Source organism: Dromiciops gliroides, chromosome 2, assembly GCF_019393635.1.
Source record: "Dromiciops gliroides isolate mDroGli1 chromosome 2, mDroGli1.pri, whole genome shotgun sequence".
NCBI lineage: Eukaryota > Metazoa > Chordata > Mammalia > Microbiotheria > Microbiotheriidae > Dromiciops > Dromiciops gliroides.
Window position 1 is genome coordinate 258,626,971 of NC_057862.1, and position 22,529 is coordinate 258,649,499.

Genomic DNA, 22,529 nt, shown 5'->3' on the forward strand with positions numbered 1-22,529 from the left:
CATAGCGCCACCTCACTGTCAGGAAGACTGGTGGTAGTTCATTGATTCAGAAAATCACACCCGTTCTAAGTGATTTCCTTGGTGGAAAATAAGCAGGAGCGAGAAAGAATGCACTTTTTCCTTTCCTAAGGGTTAGCGCCCTCACCCACTTCCCCAGCGTCCCCTTCCTCCTGGGAAGACTAAGACTCTATGGTTAAATAAAGAAAAAAAAATGGGTCTCGCCGACGTCGACGTCTGCGTAAAGGGTGAGGGTTGGCCGCGCAGGCGCAGAAGGCGCGGACTCAACGCACGCTGAAGAGAAGCGGCGGCAGCACAGTCTGGTGCGGCCCGAGTGTTGGGGCATTTCCCGGAGGGTAAAGAGCAGCGCAGGGACCCGGTTCGGGACCCTCACACACATACTTCAGGTGACTCCTTCCTCCCTTTCAGTTTTCTCCCCCATTCCCCTTGGGCTAGGAAAGGCACGCTAGTGGGAGCCCCGGGCCGGCTACCCTCTCTTGTCGGGCCCTTTCTCGCGCGGGAACCAGCCGCCCCATCCGGTCCTGCTCCGCACCGGCAGCCGCGTCGGCCTCTTGGCGTGGCGAAGGCGGCCGCGTGGGAAAGGGAAAGGTCCTCATGATGAGGCTGGCCAAGGAGGGGGGACGGTTCGGACGCCTCTGCCTCGTGGGCTCCCGGGCTAGGCCCCGCGGGGGGTGTGGCCGCCGCGTCTGGAGAGCTCTGTGACACCCCCACCCCTTCCACACATACAGCCCTCCCGGAATGATGATCCAGGCGTCCGGGTCGGCTTGGACCGTCCGGCTTCCGGGCTTTGTGTGCCACCTCCCACTCTTCCCGGGCCCTTCCTTCTTCCGCCCGCCCTGAAGACCACGCCAGCCTGTAGGCCATGCATCGGGGCAGCGGTCTCCATGCTGTTGGAAGAGCCGGGGACTGATCTGGCCAGCACCTGAAAGTACGGAGGGGCTGGTAGAAAAACACTTTCCGAGAGCGTAAATGGGCGACCGGGACGTTTATGGGCACCAGGTTTCCGGTGTCTGGAAATCCCATACAGCAAAACTGTTAGCACCCATAATTTCTGGAGTTAACCCTAAAACCAACGTGGTCAAAGAATAAGTTACTCTTTCATTTGGATCTGGAATCTCTAACCGGAAAAGGACCTCAGGGGTGGTGTTCAGGCTCAGGGAGGCACTCACTAGGTCTTCAGGATTGAGGTCAGGTTGACATAAAGTTGGCTATGCTGTGATTTTGGAATTCCAGAATTTAGTATTATCCGGTTTTGTATTTAAACACAACAATGAAATTTTACTATTATATACAGTTTCTATTCAGTGATCTTTTGAAAAAAATTCCGAGAAAATAGCCTTTCTAAATGTTTTATTTCTTGATTACTTCCCTTATCTGAAAATTACTTGCAATTTATTTTATTTTATTTTTTAGTGAGGCAATTGGGGTCAAGTGACTTGCCCAGGGTCACACAGCTAGTAAGTGTTAAGTGTCTGAGGCCGGATTTGAACTCTGGTACTCCTGACTCCAGGGCCAGTGCTCTATCCACTGCACCACCTAGCTGCCCCCGCAATTTAGTTTTTATAAATGTAACACAGTGATTCGAGAATTGGTCTATGATCCAAGGAACTTGGATTCAAGTCTCACTTCTTACACATACTGGGTGTGTGACTCTTAGCAAGCCACTTAATCTCAGTGTTCTAAGCAGCTCTCTAAAACTTAGTTGCAGAGAAAGTGCAGAATTTCCTTCTCTCAGTAAAATAGGTCCAGTTCCTAGCTCTATATATTTTGTACATATATAGGCATTCTCTCTCCTTGTCCCATGCTCTGAGACCCTTCCCCCTCCCCATCTTTCCCTTTGCCTCTGCTCTCTCCTCCTCTGATAGGACATAAATTCGTTGGGGATGGATCATTTCTTTTTTATCTTTACATAGTAAGAGCTTATGTTAAGTTAAGTGACTGAGTTTTTGTAGTATAAGAAATACTGTTTAGTTTTTAGTTTAAAGAAATTTCTAAGATAATTTTGTCTCCCTTGAATTTTTTCAAGTTGTTTTTTGAAGTTTGAAAAATGGAAATATCTTCATTTCAGCCATTTGGAAATTGTTTTTTCTTAATCCATTTTACAATGGGTTGATGCATTGTATGATGCTCATACCTTACAAAGCATCTTCATTAGCTATTTATACCTTCATTTAATCCCATGAAATTGTGTTAGCCTATTTTTCAGAAAGAAGCTGGCTAAGCAACTCTTCCAAGATTCCATGACTAAGTAACAGAACTGACCAAGATACTAGCCTGCCATTGAATGCCAAGTCACTACAGTTCTCTGATTTAAAATAATTTGTTAAATTGTTTGATATTCTGTAGTATTTATGTAGGTTTTGGTAAGGCAGCAAGCTTTTATCTGTAATGAAATACCATGTTATTTTGTAAATAGAAGCAGTGTGGTGAAGTGATTAGACTGCTGCTGATCTTAGAGTCAGCAAGACAGGTTTAGTTACTCTTGTGCTTGAAACAACTTTGTAGGACTTTGAAGTCATAGATTGTTTGCATTCTATATTGTAGAGGGAGTTCCCACACATTTCATTGGATTGTGATGAAGTAGAGATGATTGTGGTGTTTTCAGTTTGATTGTAGAGTGGAAAATAATCATTTGTCCATACTTGTGAGGATTACAATGTATATGTTGCCAGTTTAGGGTTGGAAGGTATATGGAAACACATGGGGAAAGTTTGACCTCCTAAAGAAAAATTTCTCCACACCAATGAAGTGACATTTCTGTAAGAGACCGAAAAATCACAGTAAAAAACCAGACCTGGATTAATATGATTTGTGTGTTTTTTAAAGTCCCAAAGTGCAGTTGATATTAGAAAAAAATTGTTCATGGTAAAAACATAGGTTTTTGTCAAAGTCAAATCAGCGAAGTATAAAAAACATGCTGTTTTGAGATGTTGCCATTTTTGGTATTAGTCTAATTGGTAGGACTTTTCTTATTTCACTATAAAGTTATGAGGGGGAACAAAATCTATGTATTTAAGGATTGTCATTGACATTCCAGAATGGATATTAGACAAAAGAAAGTTGCTAACTATGAAATTTATTCTATCATTATGCTTTTTGTAGCTCACTTGGTAGTGATCACTACAGAAACAGAGAATCCTTAGGTTACTGGTTCAATTTCATCTTAAAGGAGGTGCTTATTTTAAGAAGGAAGCATGTGGTAGTAGATGAAGACCTTTAAGTGAACTTGAGCAAGATGACCTTAGTTTGAATTCTGACCCCATCACTTAATTTCAACTACTACTGTTTGAAAGGTGAGAGGCAGCATGGGGTAAAGGACTGACTTCAAAATCAGACCTGGATTAAAGTCCTACCTCTGACATCTGAGTGACTTTAGGTAAGTCACTTAATCTTTCCATGACCCAGTCTACTCCAGGGAATACAGCGTGTACCCAAATGATTTGTGTGCAAAGTATAGTTTAATGGGGACATAGGAAAGGTCCAGACAAAAGGCTCTAAGAAAACTTGAGAGAGAAAACACTTGAAGCTGGGAAGAAAAGGATTTTAACAGAAATAAAGAAGTACATTCTAGGTGTAGCTCACATGAATTCTTAAGGGATGCCTGGTAATCTAGTTTAGCTAGAAGGAAATTAGTAAGAAATAAGGCTTGAAAACTAGTTTGGAGCTAAATTGGGAAGGGACTTAACAGTAAAGCTGAGGACATTATATAGACAATTGAGATCCATTTAAAGTTTCTGAGCAGGGAAGTAAGGATTGATATATGTGTGTTGAAAAGATTATTTTGGCAACTCTGTAAAGGAGGGGAGAGGGAGAGACTAGTTCAGGCAAGAGGTTATGAAGCCCTATAAGCAGGGAAATATTGGAATTGAGAACACAAAGACTTCAGCATCCCCTCTAATGCCCACCCTCCTGCAACTGATCCTAGTGGTGAACTAATGGAAAATGACCAGGAGAGTAATGGTTTCAAAGATAATTACTCAACTATTTCAAAAGTATTGCAGTCAGAACCAAAGAAATGGAAACTCTAGAAATCCTGGATACTAATTTTCAGGAGCAAAAAGCAGAATAGGAAAATTTTTTAAAGCTATAAGAATTGAAAAAAAAATGGTATGCAAAGTAGGATGCACAGCTACAGGAAATGGGAATAAAAAGGCAACCAAAGAAGATTTTGTAAATAATATGGAAGTCTTCTCACTGCACTGAGTGGAATGTGACTTGGTTGTGTGATTTTAGCCTGAAAACTTGCAAGATGGACAAAGATGTTTTCAGCATGTGGTTAGTCCTTATCTTCTTGAAGCAGACCCCCTGAAGCTCACTGAAGAGAAGAAACCTGATGAAAACACTACAATTGAAGTACTTTAATCTTATTCAATAAAGCTATTTATAATAACTGGGTTAGTTATGTTGGGTTCTTTTTTGGACCATGGCTCGTGTTTACAATTAAGTAGGAGCAATGAGAAAAGTGGAAGGCAAGATGGTAGTTAAAATAAAAAAGTTGGGGAAATAGACTTTTATCAGTGGTATTGAGTGTTCAGAAGTTACAGGAGGCTACAGGATTGACAACATGGTGGCAAAAGAGAAAGAACCTCATAGAAAAAAATGGCATGTATTCCAGGGGGTTTTTGGGTGGCATTTATTTAAGCTAACCTTTCTGTGTGTCTGAAGTTATTTTCTTGCTTGTGATATGGTGGTCACAGCTTTTTCTTTACCCTCTTAATATATGTAGTAACACTTGTTTTCAGAGAAATTGAGGCTGGGATGAGGGGATTATCTTTTGGTTGGATTTTAAAATTTTATATATATATATTTAGATAGATATTTTTTAAACCACCACTAAAGAGTGCTTTTGGCTTTGCTGCCTTGAAAGACTAGAATGTGTTTATTACAACAGTTGCCCTACCCATCGTTTGATATTGTTTAAAGTGGGAGTATTATTATAGTACTTTACTCCTGTGAAATACCTTTCATCCTTAGTTCTCAGTGTTTTACAGACACTAATTATTTTTACAACAGCTCCTTGAAACTAATGGTAAAGGTACACCTATGTTCCACAAAAGTGTTTAACAAAATTAGAAATAAATTTTTTTCTTCACAGCGCTACTCAGAAAATGGTTAAAATTTGAAAATAAGAGAGAAAACACATTTTCCTTTTTGGTGGCAAGATATAGAAATTTCACCATCTTTTCTTAAACCTATAAATCTTATGGTGGCTTCCATCAGAGAACTAAGTTGAGTTTTTGTTGTTGTTGTTCAAATTACAGAATGCCAGGACTAAGTTGTAGATTCTACCAGCACAAATTTCCTGAAGTAGAAGATGTGGTAATGGTGAATGTACGGTCCATTGCTGAAATGGGAGCTTATGTCAGTCTATTGGAATACAACAATATTGAGGGCATGATTCTTCTTAGTGAGCTGTCTAGAAGACGTATCCGCTCCATTAACAAACTCATCCGAATTGGCAGAAATGAATGTGTGGTTGTCATTAGAGTGGACAAAGAAAAAGGTAAGTTAAAAATGAACTTCTAGGAAATTGTTCTTGTTTTGACTTGTCAGACTCATGGGTTTTGAATATTTTTGTAAATTGTCTACTTCAGGTAAAAAGTATAGAATACTTTTTTTTAAATAAGCGTGGCTTAATATCAACTCCTTTTTATGATGTATTTCTTTGACTCCTTCAATAATCTTCCCCTTCCATCTAAACATTAAGGCAATTTGAATTGAAGAATGGCAGGCCTGAATTGTAGATTCTATTGTGACAACTTGCTTTCTCACTCATTCCTACTTTTTCATCCCTGTCCGTCTTTTCTCTTTTTAAAAATTCTAATCTTTCCTCAAGACCCAGTCTAGCCAACACCAAATCCATGATGTCTTCCCTAATTGATCCAACTAAAAATGATTTCTCTATACTCATATTTTCCTAGAAAACTACCTGCATCTTTCTTCTGCATTCAGCACAAGTCCATCTTTATATTTACGCATACATTTCATACAGTTCCTAAGCTCCTTGTGTGGAACTATCCTGGTTTTCATCTGTGTATTCCCACTACCTTGCAGCTGGTAGGTACTTGATTAATGTTGATTGGTTGTTTCAGAAGATGCGATAATGATGAATGTTAAAGCAATCCAAAGAGATTTATTAAACATGATTAGCTCATATTCTAAACAAGAGGACACAACATGTACACATTTCAGTATATATAAAATAAATAAATGATTTGAGGGGAAAGCACTAACAGCTGGGAAGATGAGGGAAGACTTTATGTAAAAAGTAATGCTTCCGGGGCAGCTAGGCACTGGCCCTGCATTCAGGATGACCTGAGTTCAAATCCGGCCTCAGACAGTTGACACTTACTAGCTGTGTGACCCTGGGCAAGTCACTTAACCCCCATTACCTCGCCAAAAAAAAAAGTAATGCTTCAGCAAGAGTACTAAAGAAGGGAGTGCGTTCAGCCTGTGCAAAGGCACATAGCACAGGAGCTGTGGAGAATAGAACACCGTATATGAGAAATGGTAAGAAGGTGTGCACGTATGTATGCATGCGTGCGTGTGTGTGTAAGTGTGTAAGGGAAGTAGTGTATAATCAGACAAAAAAGAGGATGGAACCAGTTTGTGAAGGTCTTTACATTGCAAGAGTTTCTGTTTTATCCTAGAAGTAATAAGGAACCACTGAAGTTTTTTGAGTGATGCAAACTACTTTAGGAAAATCATTTTGACAGTGATATAGAGGGTGGTTTGGAAAAGAGAAAAGCTTAAGGCAGGGACATCAATTAGGAAGCTGTTGCAATAGTCCAGGTGAAATGTAATAAGAGCCCGACTATATGTTTGTTATTCAGTTGTGTCTGACTCTTCATGATGCCATTTAGGGTTTTCTTGGCAAAGATAGTAGAATAGTTTCCCATTTCTTTCTCTAGCTCATTTTACAGGTAAGGAAACTGAAGCAAACTGGGTTAAATGTCTTGCCCAGGGTCATACAGCTAAAAAGTATCTGAGGGCAGATTTGAACTTAGATCTTCCTAACTCTAGGGCTGGTGCTCTATCTATTGCACCACCTAGCTGCATGTTGTGAGTAGAAAGGAGACTGGTACAAGAAATGTTATAGAAGTATAAACAGCACAATTTAGCAACTTAAGTACGTGAGGGGGAAGAAAGTAGAATAGAAAGTGGCACCATGTTTGGGAACCTGGGTGATTGGAAGGATAATGATATCCTGAATAGAAATAGGAAAGTTCAAAAGAGGTCTGGGTATGAATATAGAATTATTTAACTTTTGAACATCTTGTTTAAGATATCAAAGATGTCAAGGTTTCCAATTCAAGATGTCAAATAGGTGTTGAATAGTGATGTCAAGCTTGGAGCCCTGTAATGACACAATTGGGCTACATAAATAATTCTGGGAGTCATCGGCATAAAAGTGATTACATTAAAACCGTGGAAGTTTATCAGATCACCTAGAGACAGTAGAGAGATGAGAGAACAGGACCCAGGACAAAACCTTGTAGTATGCCCACAGTTAGGGGCCGTGAAATGAGCCAGCAAAAGAAGACTTGAGAAAAAGTGGTCATATAGGAAGGAGAAACCCAAGAAAGAATAGCATCACAAAAACCCAGAGAAAAGAGAGGATCCAGGAGGAAAACACTGTTAATACTACCAAACACTGCAGAGACATCAAGGAAGGTGAAGATTCAGACAAGACCATTAGATATGGCCATCAAGAGATCATTGGTGACTTTGGAGTGAGTAATCTGGTATGTCATAAGATTAGAAGTCAGATTGTAGAGGGTTGAGCTAGATAACTTTTTAAAGTATTTTCTGAGGAAGGGATTATAAGAGGGGATAGTGAGTTTTTATTTTTCTTAGGATGGGTCAGACTTTGACATGTTCATAGGTACAATTTGTAGGTTGAAGGAGAATAAGATCAAGGGTTCACAGAGAGCTTGGTAAGTAGAAAGGCTATCTGTATATGCCAGAAACTAGAATAAAGGAAAAGAGACCATGTTAAAAGGTTATAGGATAAACAAGGGGAGAAAAATGAGTTTGAAGCACAGTTTCTCTTTTTAGTAAAGTATGAGGCTAAGTCGTCTTCCAGTAAACTAAAAAAATTATCAACAAACATAAAGCCACAGATTGACTATATCTAGCTTATTCCTGTTAGCATATATTAAAATCAACAGAAACAGCGAGGGCCCAGGTAGTGGAGAGTATTCCACGGTTGGAATTTGGCAGGAAATGAGTGGTGATTAGGAATAAGGGATTTAATCTTAAAAAATAATATAGAGTTGAACTGGCTAACCAAGGGGTTGAGATTGGGAAGAGAAGAGAGAATGAATGCAGGGTTGAGAGTTTGTTAAATTTATACTGTACAATATTGTTTACCATTTCTTTATGGACCATTTTATATTACTTTCTGTTTTACATGTTTAACTTCTGAAAGTGATTATAAGCTTTTTGAGAACAGGAACTTGATTTTAAGTTTCTTTTTTCTACTTCATGGAACTTTCCATAATCCTCAAAACCTAGCCAGGTACTCAATAATTAGTGATTGCTTGATGTAATTTTTTTTTTTAATAATCAAATAAGCTTCTATCTTTCCTTTTTAAATTTAGAAAGGTAGATAATTTCTGTTGTGTCTTTGGAGGACAGAATGCAGGCTTGCACTTTTTTTTTTTTTAAGTGAGGCAATTGGGGTTAAGTGACTTGCCCAGGGTCACACAGCTAGTAAGTGTTAAGTGTCTGAGGCCAGATTTGAACTCAGATACTCCTGACTCCAAGGACACTGCGTCATCTAGCTGCCCCCTGGCTTGCACTTTTTATCCCTTCTATTATCCACTTCCCAAAGCTGTTTAAAACGATCAGTTTAACTATTGATCTTTGTCCCCCCCCCCCAAAAAAAAAGCAAAAACTGACAGCAGAATGTAGCCTTTTCTTTGTGTTTTTAAAAATTAATTGTTATAGCTATAGATACCAGTTTGGGGTAAGCATATTTTAATTTATTGATATTATATACCAGTAAAGAATTGACCGTGTGTCTCCCTAACTCATAGTCTCATGGTCTCATGCTGCGTGGTAGAGAAAGCAAGGAGACAGCTTCAGCATGGTTGTTAGCTCGAACAGGAGAAAAACCCCAGTAGAAACATGCTGTCTTACTAGCTGTGTGACCTTGGGCAAGTCACTTAACCCCCACTGCCCCGCAAAAAAACCCAAAAAAAAAAAAACAAAATAGAAACATGCTGTCTTCCAGAGAGACAGTACATGGTCTCAGGGAGTTCCAAGAGAGTTCAGAAGACCTACCAGATCTATGCTCTCCTAAGAGAGAGAACCAAGAAAACTCATGGTGTCTACCAAAGATTTTTATCTCTTTTTGATAGAGGCGAGTCATTATACATTGATCAAAGTTAGTTGGTTAATTGGTTGACACTATTTGAAGGTGATCCACATTCAAATGAACTCTACAGATGCCATGGGGAGAAGTATGTAAAAGAGCTGCTTCCCACCCCCCATTCTTAAAGCAAAGTCCATTATCTAGGTATGGTTTGAGTCTTTCACTGAGCTAGACAAGAGTCTGTCTCCATTTCTTGTTCCTTTGGGTTTGTCTCAAATAAGATATGCTGAAGTTTCTCAAGAACTGGACTTGGGGGAGTTTAAGGGGGAGAAAGCACTGAGAAACTGATCTCTGGGTCCACCCAAGAAATCCATTGTTAATAATTATTTTCTCACACTTTTATGTGTGTATATTTCTATTCCTTGATAATTATTGACTTGGGATTTTAAGTTTACAGACATATCCCTACCTAAATACAATGTGTCATCTCCATTTTATTTACAGTTGAGAAAACATTGAGAGGTAAAGTGACTTTTCCATAGGCACAGAGGTGTCAGAGGTAGGATTTGAGGAATCTTCCTAATTGTTAAGAGCTACTACTCATCACTATAAGACTTGTGGTCTAATTCATATGCTTCCATACATACATATTTCATCTTGTGCAACTCTATTTGTGTCCTCCATAGGGCTGTATTCAACATACCAAGGGCTTTTCTTTAGGTTTTTTAACACTGAGGTAGGTCCCAGTGGAACACATCACTCTACATATCTACTATCCTTCCCCTTTCATTACATGACTGGCCCACCCCCTCTTTCATTTGTTTGCTTCTTTAATGATGTCTTTTGGTATGTAATTATTGTTTTTGACAATATATTGTGAGCTGTTAAAATCCAACATCCACCTCTCCATTGTTTACCCTTGTTTCAGGGTAAAGCTTGGGGTCATTAAAAGTACTGCTTTAGGGGCAGCTAGGTGGTGCAGTGGATAGAGCACCAGCCCTGGATTCAGGAAGACCTGAGTTCAAATCCAATCTCAGACACTTGACACTTACTAGCTGTGTGACCCTGGGCAAGTCACTTAACCTCAATTGCCTCACCAAAAAAAAAAAGTACTGCTTTAACTTCCAAAATGCAATCTGGTCAATTTCCTTTCTCCTATAAGATTCAGGGTCTGGTTCATTATTCATTTTCATTGCCTGTCCAAGGTAAATTGGTGTGTGTGTGTGTGTGTGTGTGTGTGTGTGTGTGTGTAGAGAGAGAATTGGACTAGTTCAATAGTGTGGACAATTGTCATTTTTAATCCACTTTTTTTTTTCTTGTGGGGAAGGTTAAGCCAAGCTCTACATGATTGTTTTTCTTGTTTTCTCAATTTGGGGAGAAGAGTGGTGGAATATGAGCCTAGTAATAAAATAAAATGGAATTACACACACTCCCTCACCCCACCTCCCCAAAAAAGAGAGAGAAAGTAGAACTATTTTATTCCATCAAGAACAATCTTCAAACAATAGAGTACAACAAATATGGTTAGGAAGGACACCACATGATGCCATGAGAAAAGTACTGAGAGACAAATCAGGCTGGGTTGCATTTCTAGCTTTTTGACTTATTGGCTCTGCATTGTGAAATAAGTCACACAGCCTTAGCTTCTGCAGATGTCTTTTCAGAAGAGAGAAGGTAAATTTAAAAATTACAAATCAGTTGGATAGAAATCTGAGCAAGATTGCATGATAGGTTATTTTTTTTTAAGTGGGGCAATTGGGGTTAAGTGACTTGCCCAGGGTCACACAGCTAGTAAGTGTTAAGTGTCTGAGGCCGGATTTGAACTCAGGTACTCCTGACTCCAGGACCGGTGCTCTATCCACTGCGCCACCTAGCTGCCCCCGCATGATAGGTTATTAAATGGATAGTTTTTTGAACACTTAAAGGGAAACCGTAATCACAGAGTTAATATTGGTTCGCGAAGAACAAGTTGTATAAAACCAACACTACCTCCTTTTAGTTCTGCTTTATGCAGAACACATAAGATATTTCTGGTCTAATGGAATTTAATTTAATATAGGAATTAGACATATACACAGATAATATATGAAAAGGTCCTTACTAACAAGGATTGGGTCAAGGAAGACTTTGGAGAAGGTGGCACTTGCATTGGCCTTAAAGGATCAATAGGAAATAATTTTTGGGGTTTTTTTTTTTTTTTGCGGGGCAGTGAGGATTAAGTGACTTGCCCAGGGTCACACAGCTAGTGTCAAGTGTTTGAAGCTGGATTTAAACTCAATAGAAGATTAACATGAAATTGAGGGAAGATGAGACATTCTAAATGGAGTAAAGGTACAAAAACAAAGCTAAAGCACATTTGGAGACAGAATGTTTGGCTGGATTATAAATAAAATAGAGATAGGACATAATATGAGATAGGACCTTGAATTCCAGGCAAAATACCTTCAGTTCTGCTATAATACTTGTCTCAAAAAGGCGAATTTGTTCCATTGTGAGTGGCATATTAGGAAATGTTTTGAGCATAACATAGATTTCAAGTTTGCTTCTGCACCATGGGATGTAGAAAACTATACTAATTCACCACTTGACATTAATAAAATTGTACTACCATTTTTTATTAGGTTCCTATCTTTTTTTTTTTTTTTTTGGTGAGGTAATTGGGGTTAAGTGACTTGCCCATGGTCACACAGCTAGTAAATGTTAAGTGTCTGAGGCCGGATTTGAACTCGGGTACTCCTGACTCCAGTGCCAGTTCTCTATCCACTGCACCACCTAGCTGCCCCCCTATCTTTTTTTGATGTATCATTGACAGGTTTTGGAGTGTTCTTTCTCAAACTCATTTATTCTATAAGCTTTTTGGTTTCGTTGCATTATTTTGGATAATTCACATTTTGGAGGAGAAGGTAAGTGAGTAACAGGAAGAAATAGACAGCAGAACTATACTAGTGGGAAATCTCAACTTCCTCCTCTCAGAACTAGATAAATCTAACCACAAAATAAATATGAAAGAAGTTAAGGGGGTAAATAGAATTTTAGAAAAGCTAGGTATGATAGACCTCTGGAGAAAACTGAATGGGGATAAAAGGGAATATACCTTTTTCTCATCAGTGTATAGCACCTACACAGAAATTGACCTTAAAAAACTCACAATCAAGTGCAGAAAGACAAATATTAAATGCATCCTTTTCAGATCATGATGCAGTAAAAATTATGTGTAATAAAGGACTATGGAAAAATAGACTAAAAATGAATTGCATGATTTTGCATAACACATATTGAGTTATAGCAGAATTACCTGTAATTTGACCTTTACTCTGTAGGCAGTAGGAAACTACTGGAAATTTTTGGACAGAGTAGACATGATCTATACATAAGGATGGATTGGACAGAAGTACCAACATAGGCAGTCAAAATGAAGAAATATAAGAGGGTTAAATAGATTTAGAGTCAACAAGCATTCCAAAAGATTGCCAATTAATGAATTAACCTGGCCTAGATATCTTTTTTGTTGCCACTGGGCTCTGATCTTTGCTTTCTCCTCCTCCATTTTATTTTTTCCCCCAATGATTTGCATGAACACATGTTCATCAGATTTTCAGATGGCACAAAGCAGGGAGAGATAACCAGTGTTAATCTAATTTAATAGGAGACATATTCAAGATTTAGGAAAAGTCTCCACTAGTAGTTAATGATGTTCTGAAATCAGTGAGCTGAAATATGCATGGGATAAATGTAAAATGCCACATTTCAATTTGAAAATAATGTTGAGGGAGACTTGAATTAACAGTGGATCCATAGGATTATAGGTTTCAAAGTGTCTATTCTCCATTTTACAGATGAAAAAACTCAGACTTAGGTGAAGTAATTGATTTAATCCATTCAGGAGGCAAGTAAAAGAGCTAGTAATTGAACTAAGTCCTCTGCCTCCAAATTTTGAATATTTATCTTGAAAGTGAAAGTTGTGTTCTCAGGAATATTGTTTGGAAATCCTAATTTTTCTTAATTTCCTCATGTCAGGATATATTGATTTGTCAAAAAGAAGAGTTTCTCCAGAAGAAGCAATCAAATGTGAGGACAAATTCACCAAATCCAAAACTGTAAGTTTAATATTAGAAGAAAACAGTTTAAATCAATCTTTTGCAATCAAATTGCATTCCCATAACTCAAAGGAAATGTGATTGATGACATTTTATTTTAAAATAATATGAAATCAATACTAATTTCAAGAAAATATTCCTTGTTTAGGTTGAGGACAGATTAGTGGCTCTAATAGATATCCCTAGGTTTGCTGCTGACTTTAAAATGATGAAAGTATCCTCTTGGGAGTCATAAAGGATTTATACTAAGGAGACCTTAGAAATATTTTACTATAACAATTATATCCAGCATAAGGAAGAATGTGATGGCATTGAAAGTGATTGTTTTAAGATAGCTTTTAGCCAATTTTTAACTACATGTAATTTCTGCTCATTTTGATTTGTGGCTGATTAGGTAGCCCCTTTTCTCTATAAATTCTGGAATTTTAGCCATGCATTGGCTCCTTTTGGCTCTTTTCTTTGGGGATAAGGATCACAGATACATCCTGCTTTTTGTTTTAAGGAGGAGTAGGACTTGGGTAACAGCTTACAAGATCTCTGAGCTTGGAAGGACAGCAAAGGATCTGTAAACTGGTTTGTTGTTATTGCTGTTTTTTCCTTTTCTGTTTTTTGTTTTTTTTCCCTCTTTAATCTTTTCTGGAAGTGTCCCTGCATGTTAGTCACGGCCAGGAGAAGCCTTGAGGTAGATAAAAGCACTGACTTGGAGTCAGAAGACCTGAGTTTGGTTCCTGGCTCTATTACTTAGTATATAAGTGCTTTGTAAACTATAAAGTGCTATAAAAATGCCAATTATTATTATTCATTATGTACCTTACTAAAGTTCTAACTCAGGCCTCAGTATGATATGCAGGTGGTTCTGGGTTCATTAGAGCAACTCATGAAACTATCTACTAAAAAATGGAGACATAATACAGTCTGTGTCCAGGAATACCCATGTATTCCTTGAAGTTTTGTCCTCTTCCGTTGATGCATGCTTCATCATTTCCATAGTTTTTATCATTTGCCAACTCCCATCCAAATTCTCTGCCCCTGTTTGTGCTGTTTGTTCCATCTCTCTGTCATTTTCCTGGCATCATTATTTATCTTTTGTACTTAATAATTGTCTTTTTTTCTTTTTTGTTCTTATCTCAGAGAAAAATTTCTCCCTTGTCTCATGCCCCTCTCTATGATGTCAATATCCCAATAAATTAATAGTGAAAAAGTTGCTATTTATTACCTAATATTGCCATTATCCTGGAAAGTGATTGGACTTCACTGGGCTTCCTCATCTATGAGTTGAGGGAGGTGAACTAGATAGTTTATAATATCCCTCCATCCCTAAATCCTGAGTCCCAAAGTGTGAAGAGTTGAGCTCTCCAACATTAAAAACAATAACCACTGAAGTTTTATTTTCTTGTGGAGAGAATACATGTTCCAGATAGTGTTCCTTTTGATATCAACCTTTAGTATGTGCAAACAGTGTTACTATACAAACTCTTATAGTTATATAGTCAAATGAGCTACAACAAAATATGGAGTTCTACATTTAAAAACCCAAACTTTTCACAAGAGATGCTTCTTGAGTGGGCTACACCAAAGATATCTGGCAAAAATTGCCGTGATCTATTCTTTTTCAGTTTGACACCAAACAGAACAAAAACCTTTTTATCTGCTTTTTTTAAAGAGATCATAGCTGAAGGGGAGAATGGTCTTGGCTAGACCACACACACACACACACACACACACACACACACACACACACACACACACGTAGTTTTGAGTTTCATTTATAAATTAAATGGGAGAAAGGAGTGAAGAATGTGGAACAAGATCACCAGGAAATTAACACAGTTTAAGAAACAAAGTAATAGTAATACAAATGAGTATTTTTCAAATTGTCAAACCTATCTTTTTGATTCTAGGTTTATAGCATCCTTCGCCATGTTGCCGAGGTGTTAGAGTACAGTAAGGATGAGCAGCTGGAGAGCCTATTTCAGAGAACTGCCTGGGTCTTTGATGACAAATACAAGAGACCAGGATATGGTGCCTATGATGCTTTTAAACATGCAGTCTCGTAAGAATCTTTTTTTTTTTTAAAGAAATTGCATAGTTCTACTCTAGTAGAAAGTGGATTTAGAGTCAGTAATAGTTTAATAATATAGTAAAGTCTTGTATTTTTTTCATCAGTGCAAATCAGCAACTAGTTTATAATTTATAATCTTAGGAAGTTGCATGGAGCACTGAGAAGTTAAGTGACTTCCTCACACAATTATTTGCTAGAGCTTGAGTGAGAACTTGAACCCTAAGTCTTCCTTATTTCAAGGGTAACCCTCTGTCAGATTTTCCACTCTACAAATGCTGATGGAATAATTGGTCTGGGAAACAAAAATGTTGGTATTTTAAAAGACTGAGATTGCTTAGAAGATGTGATAAGGGAGAACTCTAATTAATCATGTTTTAATTACAACCAAAATTCAGCTACTTTTATCTTGAATTGCTTTGATTGTAAAATTGGCGAAAATTATTCCATGTTCCATTTTCTTACAAACCAACCTAAATGGGAGTCACAGCCAACCTATTTGCCCAGTAAAGCAAGTGAGCTCTAATGCTTACAGGGAGCAAAGCTTTCACAATTGAAACTGATCTGACCCTTCCTCAGAGTCCCTGCATGAGCAGATTGTTTTTCCTCTGCTTCTCAAGGAATTCCTGAATACTTAAGCTGATTGTCAAACTCAGCTGTGAGTATTGCTAAATTTAGGACCTTCATTGGTCCCTTAATGCCTAGATTTTGACCTGTGGGTTTTCAAGATAAATTTTAGGCAAAGCATACGGAAGACCTTAGTCTTCCTTCTATAGATATGACAAAATGAAATTGGGAGACTTTTCTAAAGCAAAGAATTTCCATCTTTTATTTGTGTGCTTATTTTTATACTTTATTAAAAATTGTAGTCCACTTTTTTCAAGTAAGAATAAATGGCTGAAATTTATATGCTCCCTTAATGTTTATAAAGTATTGTATATTCTGATTTGATCCTTGCAATAACTCCTTTGAGGTAGATAACTTGAGGTATCCTCATTTTATAGGTAAGAAAACTAAGTGATTAAGTGATTAACTCAGGGTCACACAGCTTGTAAATGTCAGGAGTGGAATTTGAGCCTATGGCACCAAATCTAGTGTTCTTTGCACTGTGCCATACAGTCTCTCTTACTTCCCACTGTATTGAGTAGAGACATAGCTGGGGGAGGGTAGTAGCATAAGAATACAGAGGAGTCAGGTCCTTTTCCTCAATTTCTGTTTTGATGATGTTGACCCTTCAAGATTTTGTCTAGGTCAATATGACATATTGTTAACATTTTAATCCTAATCAGTCAACCAACATATGCCAGGCACAAATTGTTGCTATATTTCCACTTGGCTTAATGAGCCTTTGATACTTTTAAAATCCCTTTTAATTCCTTCCTTAGATTAAATTCCTAAAACATAATCACAAAAAATTTAGGGGGCTTTTTTGTTCCATGGCCAACACAGATGTTTGAGCTGCCAGTACAGGGCATTTATATTCTGTTTCCATCCACAATAAGACTCTATTAATAAATAAGTAAAATAGAATAAGTTAATTTTTTTTAAATAGTTGCACGGTAATTTTGATGCTTTCAATATGAATCTTAGCTTTTCTTTCCTGTCTTATCATTACTACCTTCCTGTACTCAAGTAGAGGAATATCATTACATTGGCATATGAGTTTCTCACTTGAAGACTAAATAGAAAAAAGGAAATGATATATTAATTTTATTAAGTTATGGTGAGTGAGGTGTACTGTTAGCAGCTGGGGCGAGCTGGAAAAGGACTGCTGCAAAGAGAGATGCGTTTAGAAGAATAGAAGACTGGAAAGTTGGAAAAGGACTAGACTGGGGAAAGCTTTTAAGTGTCAAGCAGAGAAGTTTATATCTGATCCTAGTGGCACTAGGGACCTCCTAGAGTTTGTTGAGTTGGGGAGATGACATGCTCATGTTGGCACTTTAGGAAGATCACTTTGGTAGTGATATGAAGGGTGAATTTTGGAGAGAGAAGAGATTTGAAGCAGGGATAACAATTAGGAGTCCTGCAGTAGTCCAGGCAAGAGGTGATGAAGATAGCTGTTGAGGGAGAGAAGGGGACATATGCAAAAGATGCTGTGGAGTTAGAAATAAGATTACAAAGGGGGTATCTTATTTGTAGAAACTGTCAGAACTTGGTATTGTCATCATAAAGAGCTGTGACTGTGTTCAGATCTAATATTAACAGTAGGAACACTTTGAGGAGTGGCTCTAATTACAAGATGAATTCAGTACAACAAATTTATGAAATGCAAGTCACCATGCCAGGCAGTGTAGTAATGGTGGATACAATGAAATGTTAGAAGAATTAGAAAACTCCTAAAGAAATTGCCCATCTTTCTTAGATCCCTAGAAGTTTTGTTTCTAACAATGTGTAATATTACAATCTGGTAATATTAGCATTCATTTTTTAAAATTTACTTCAGAGACCCTTCAATCCTGGATGGACTGGATTTGAATGAAGATGAAAGACGAGTGCTGATTGATAACATAAATAGGCGCTTGACTCCACAAGCTGTCAAAATCCGAGCTGGTAACAATTAAGTGGTTTTGGTTTTGGTTTTTTAAGATTTTGCATTCATTAAGAAATCTGTTAGAATAGTGAATCTTACTGAATTTTTAAAAATTGCTAGATAAGCAAAAATAGGCTAAATAAATAGATAACATTTATTTAGAGCTTACTCTGTGCCAGGCACTGTTAAGCACAACAACCATGCAAGATAGATGCTACTATGAAGAAATTGAGGCAGACAGAATAAGTGACTTGCTTTGGGTCACATAAGCTAGTAAATATTTGAGGCAGGATTTGAACTCAACTATTGTACTATCTAGCTGCCCCAAATAATAATGTATAATACAAAAGTATTTGATCTTTACCAGGAAAAGAGTGCTTAGAATGTACTATTTTGCTGCTGTTGAATTTTCATGAAGTTTATATATTATATAAATGAAGCCTATTAATTCAGCAAACTCAAAGTGATTTCTTAAATTTGTATTTTTTGGTAGTTTAGTCATTAGAATTTGTGTAAGGATGATTAGAGTTATTTAATTCCATGAGTAATAAATAAGATTACAAAACAACGTAGTTTCCATTTTGTTGTATAGTTGGGGTAAATGAGATATTCACAATGTGAGGAATCACGTAAAGAAAATTTGTGTCCAGATTTTTAAATCTTTGGACATTTTGTTCATATTAATACTCTGTTTTCTGTTTCTTAGACATAGAAGTGGCTTGTTATGGTTATGAGGGTATTGATGCTGTAAAAGAAGCTCTGAGAGCGGGTTTGAATTGTTCCACAGAAAACATGCCCATCAAGGTGAGTGACACCCAATCCCTATACAAAATCTGGTCTTGCCATTCTGTTCTCTTACTTCACAAGAAACCAGTTTCTTTTTCAGTTCATCTTTCTTTCTTTCTTTCTTCCTTTCTTTCCTTCTCACCCCTTGGGGGCGAGGCGGTGAGGGTTAAGTGACTTGCCCAGGGTCACACAGCTAGTAAGTGTCAAGTGACTGAGGCCAGATTTGAACTCAGGTCCTCCTGAATCCAGGGCCGGTGCTTTATCCACTCTGCCACCTAGCTGCCCTTTCGTGTATATTTCTTATAATAGATGAGTATTGACTGCTCATAATGTATTTTTTTTCCTTAGTCATAAAATAAGACAATTGTTTAGAGGTAGGATTATGTGGAAATAGACATTGATCACTCAAGTCTGATATTCCTAAACTAAATGGTATTTTAAAATAAAAATATCTTGATATAATACTTATACTCTGAGGAGAGTTTTGTTTTCATTGTATTCATAATTAGTAGAATTACTGTCTTCCATTTTCTTGTAGATTAACCTGATAGCACCTCCTCGATATGTGATGACTACTACAACCCTAGAGAGAACAGAAGGCCTATCTGTCCTCAATCAGGCTATGGCTGTCATCAAAGAAAAAATTGAGGAGAAGAGGGGTGTCTTCAATGTTCAAATGGAGGTGAGAGGTTTTAGACATGGTTTTATAAGACTCCTAATTTATGCCTTAGTTATTTATATGCCATTATACTATTAACTTTCTTGGTGGGAAATGAAGTGTTACGGCTATTCTTATTAATAAAACTAACACGTACCTGACTCAGCAAAATTTTTAAAATTAGACTGAAGTACAAGTATTTGGACCAATACTTTGGATTAATAAGAGAAACTATCAGTGAAAAACTATTTATTTCTGGTGCTCTCAGATCTTATTAAAGGGTTTTGGTTTTGAGGGTGAGATAGCCTTTTATGGGGGGAAATGAGTAAATTTTCCAGAGTTTGTTACGTAAGACTTCATTTTCTTTGGGGTTCCATGTACAAGTTACCTTTTCCTTATTTTTAACTAAAAAGAGTTAGTTACTAATATCAAAATAAAGGGATTAGGATTATGTGATCTCTAAGGTCCCTTCCATCTCTAAAAGCTCTGAGAGTCTATGATTCCTGCTGTGGATCTATTTTTAGATGTCCCCTAGAGCCTAGCTTCTTAAACTGTGGCTCATAACCCCACATGGGCTCACATAACTGGATGGGGGGGGTCATGAAAAATTTGGCAACAGTAAAAAGTTATGCATACCTCTTTCATATACCTATGTGCCTGGGGTTGTGTAAAAATTTCTTGGGCAAAAATTAAGAATTTCTTCCATTTGTAGCTGTTGATATTAACTTTGATTTTAAAACCTGTCGGTTACTTTGCAGGGCAATTATTGTGAAAGTTGCCATTTTGAAGAATTTTATATTAGTCATTAAAATATATCGGAACTTGTTTGTCTCTTAAATTATGTGTAATATGCTAATCCTCCTTCCACAGCCCAAAGTGGTCACGGACACAGATGAAACTGAGCTTGCGAGACAACTGGAGAGGCTTGAGAGGGAAAATGCTGAGGTGGATGGAGATGATGATGCTGAAGAAATGGAAGCCAAAGCTGAAGATTAACTTTTTGGGAAAAGGCATCTGACTGAAGGAATACAGACCAGCCCTTCCTGGCTTAAACACCCTAGACTTGAAAGTTTTCTGATATTGAAAACTTCAAAGCTGAATATTTTGTATTTCAAAGTATTTAAACGTTTCAGCAGACCAGCATGTGAAACGCCCTCCCAAATTGAGCTCTTTTACAGGGTGTGGCCTAATTTCACTAGAGACTAAAACCTTACAAGCCGACATGGTCCACACAATTGAGGTTTTCCATCTCTACTTCCGATTGGCAGCCCCTCCCACTTAGTGCCTCTGAGATTTACCAGGAGCACCAAAAGCAAGCAATCCCAATCTTTCTGCATACACTGTTCAAGCAGAACATTCAATAAATTTCTGGGATATTTAACTAGGCTTCTTCCTTCTTCACGCCTGTTGAAAGCATTCCCCATGAAAGTATAATGGAAATAGGGAGTTAGAAGAGTCCAGAGTTAGGAATTACCTGAGTAGGTGAGCAACATACCTCAATGAGAAAAGAAAGATGGAAAAACGGGAAAAAGGGTAGTGACTTCCACAATAAGAGAATATTGCAGTTGGGATACCAGACATGAAAAGGTTTAGGCATTTGAGACTATTAGGATGATGGTTCTTAAAATGCAACTAAGTAATTGTACTGTACCTCTCATCTGCCTGAAAGCAATGATCATAAGTGGTGGAATTTCTCATCATTGGGGCTCTCTATTGCTTCACTTGATAATTTGCCCGTAAGTTGTAGTTCAGAAGAGTGGAATGTGAAAAGATATCTGTTCCTTTAAAATATTTTTGATCAGCACTTTAAAAGAATGTGAGAATTCATCCTTTCTAGCCTTTAAAAAGTGGAATTGCAGGGGCTTTTTTTAATGGGGGGAAAAACATTAGGGAGGTTCCATAAAGGGATTCAGCTCCCCAAAAGTAAGAGTAATTTCTGCATTGCAAATTGGGATGACGGAATGTTTCTCCTGTTTTTTCCCTTTGGGGTCAAGCTAATGGAAATAAATAGAATTTGGACTCTAATTTGATTGCATTTAGCCTACTTTTAAGGGTAGGCAGGAAAATCCAGGGATAGGTGGCATTGTTACTTGCTGGCATAATTATTGTAGATATTTATATGATCTTTGATCATAGATTCGTTCTCTATTATCGGGTTATTTGGGTCATGTAGACCTTATAGGAGATAACTGTTGAAGCACATGCATAAGATTCATTCAAGTCAACCTCATTATTGTGATTCAATTAAATAAATACGTACTAAGTGCCTAATAAAAGGCACTTTTTTGGTGCTATTTCAAGGTCAGACTTCTTATTTCAGTGTCCTAGGGACTGGGGTCACTGAAGCTAATGGAAGTGTGGAATAAAACTGAGGAAGAATATTTAAGATAATTGCTGCTCTGTGTTACCTTCAGAAAGAACCCTTTCAACTACTGGGGATAACCTACAAGGAGCAGGAAGTGGCACTTTCTTTCCTCTGATGTCTAAGTGAAGCAAAATAAGCTGCTTCTCTACCTTTGGTCAGTGAAAATTGTCCCTTGGTGAATCTTTAACCTTTACTTTCCTTCTGAGAACAAATACTCCTCAAGAAATCATAAACTAACTAGCATAAGGCATTCCAAGCATACCTTGGAATCGAAATTTGAAATGCCACAGAAACTTCTATAGACATTTTTTTGACTTTGAAAGTCCAGTGCAAGGGATACACAGAGGTGGATAGACCTTGAATTTTCCACTGAATTTCAGTGGAATTGATCATGTAGGATTGAAACCATTGTTAAGTGCACCCTCTTAGGTGAATATAGCACATTTTGTTATTTCTCACGTTGTTCTTCAAGAAGAGATCTCTGCAAATATATCAATGTGATGGAAAAAACAAACATGCTAAACCTTAGAGCAGGATCTGCTGATTGGCTTAGTGGCATCTTTACATATGACATACAAAATTTGCATGTATGTATTAAACCAAATCTTAAAAACCCAAGGAAAAGGAGTTGACATTTCAGAGAGCTCCTACAAGTTTCACCAATGTACGTATGTAAGATTAACAATTGAAAAGAGGA

The 22,529-nt window shown here is 37.6% G+C and overlaps 1 protein-coding gene across 1 annotated transcript; it reads left to right on the top strand.

The window, feature by feature from the left end:
• The first annotated feature begins 265 nt into the window (after positions 1-265).
• Positions 266-20,848, top strand: EIF2S1 (eukaryotic translation initiation factor 2 subunit alpha). Its single transcript, XM_043985905.1, has 8 exons — positions 266-404; positions 5,280-5,521; positions 13,355-13,434; positions 15,336-15,487; positions 17,937-18,043; positions 18,730-18,827; positions 19,348-19,491; positions 20,338-20,848. Exons 2-8 carry the CDS (start codon positions 5,281-5,283, stop codon positions 20,461-20,463), a joined length of 948 nt encoding a protein of 315 aa, XP_043841840.1. The 5' UTR covers positions 266-404; position 5,280; the 3' UTR covers positions 20,464-20,848.
• Positions 20,849-22,529: the final 1,681 nt, after the last annotated feature.

Bases quoted from the DNA above. Each gene is read 5' to 3' on its own strand.
- EIF2S1 (XM_043985905.1), top strand. From the start codon at position 5,281: ATGCCAGGACTAAGTTGTAGATTCTACCAGCACAAATTTCCTGAAGTA. The intron at 15,488-17,936 runs GTAAGAATCTTT...AATTTACTTCAG, and splicing joins GCTTTTAAACATGCAGTCTC to AGACCCTTCAATCCTGGATG. The intron at 19,492-20,337 runs GTGAGAGGTTTT...CTCCTTCCACAG, and splicing joins TCTTCAATGTTCAAATGGAG to CCCAAAGTGGTCACGGACAC.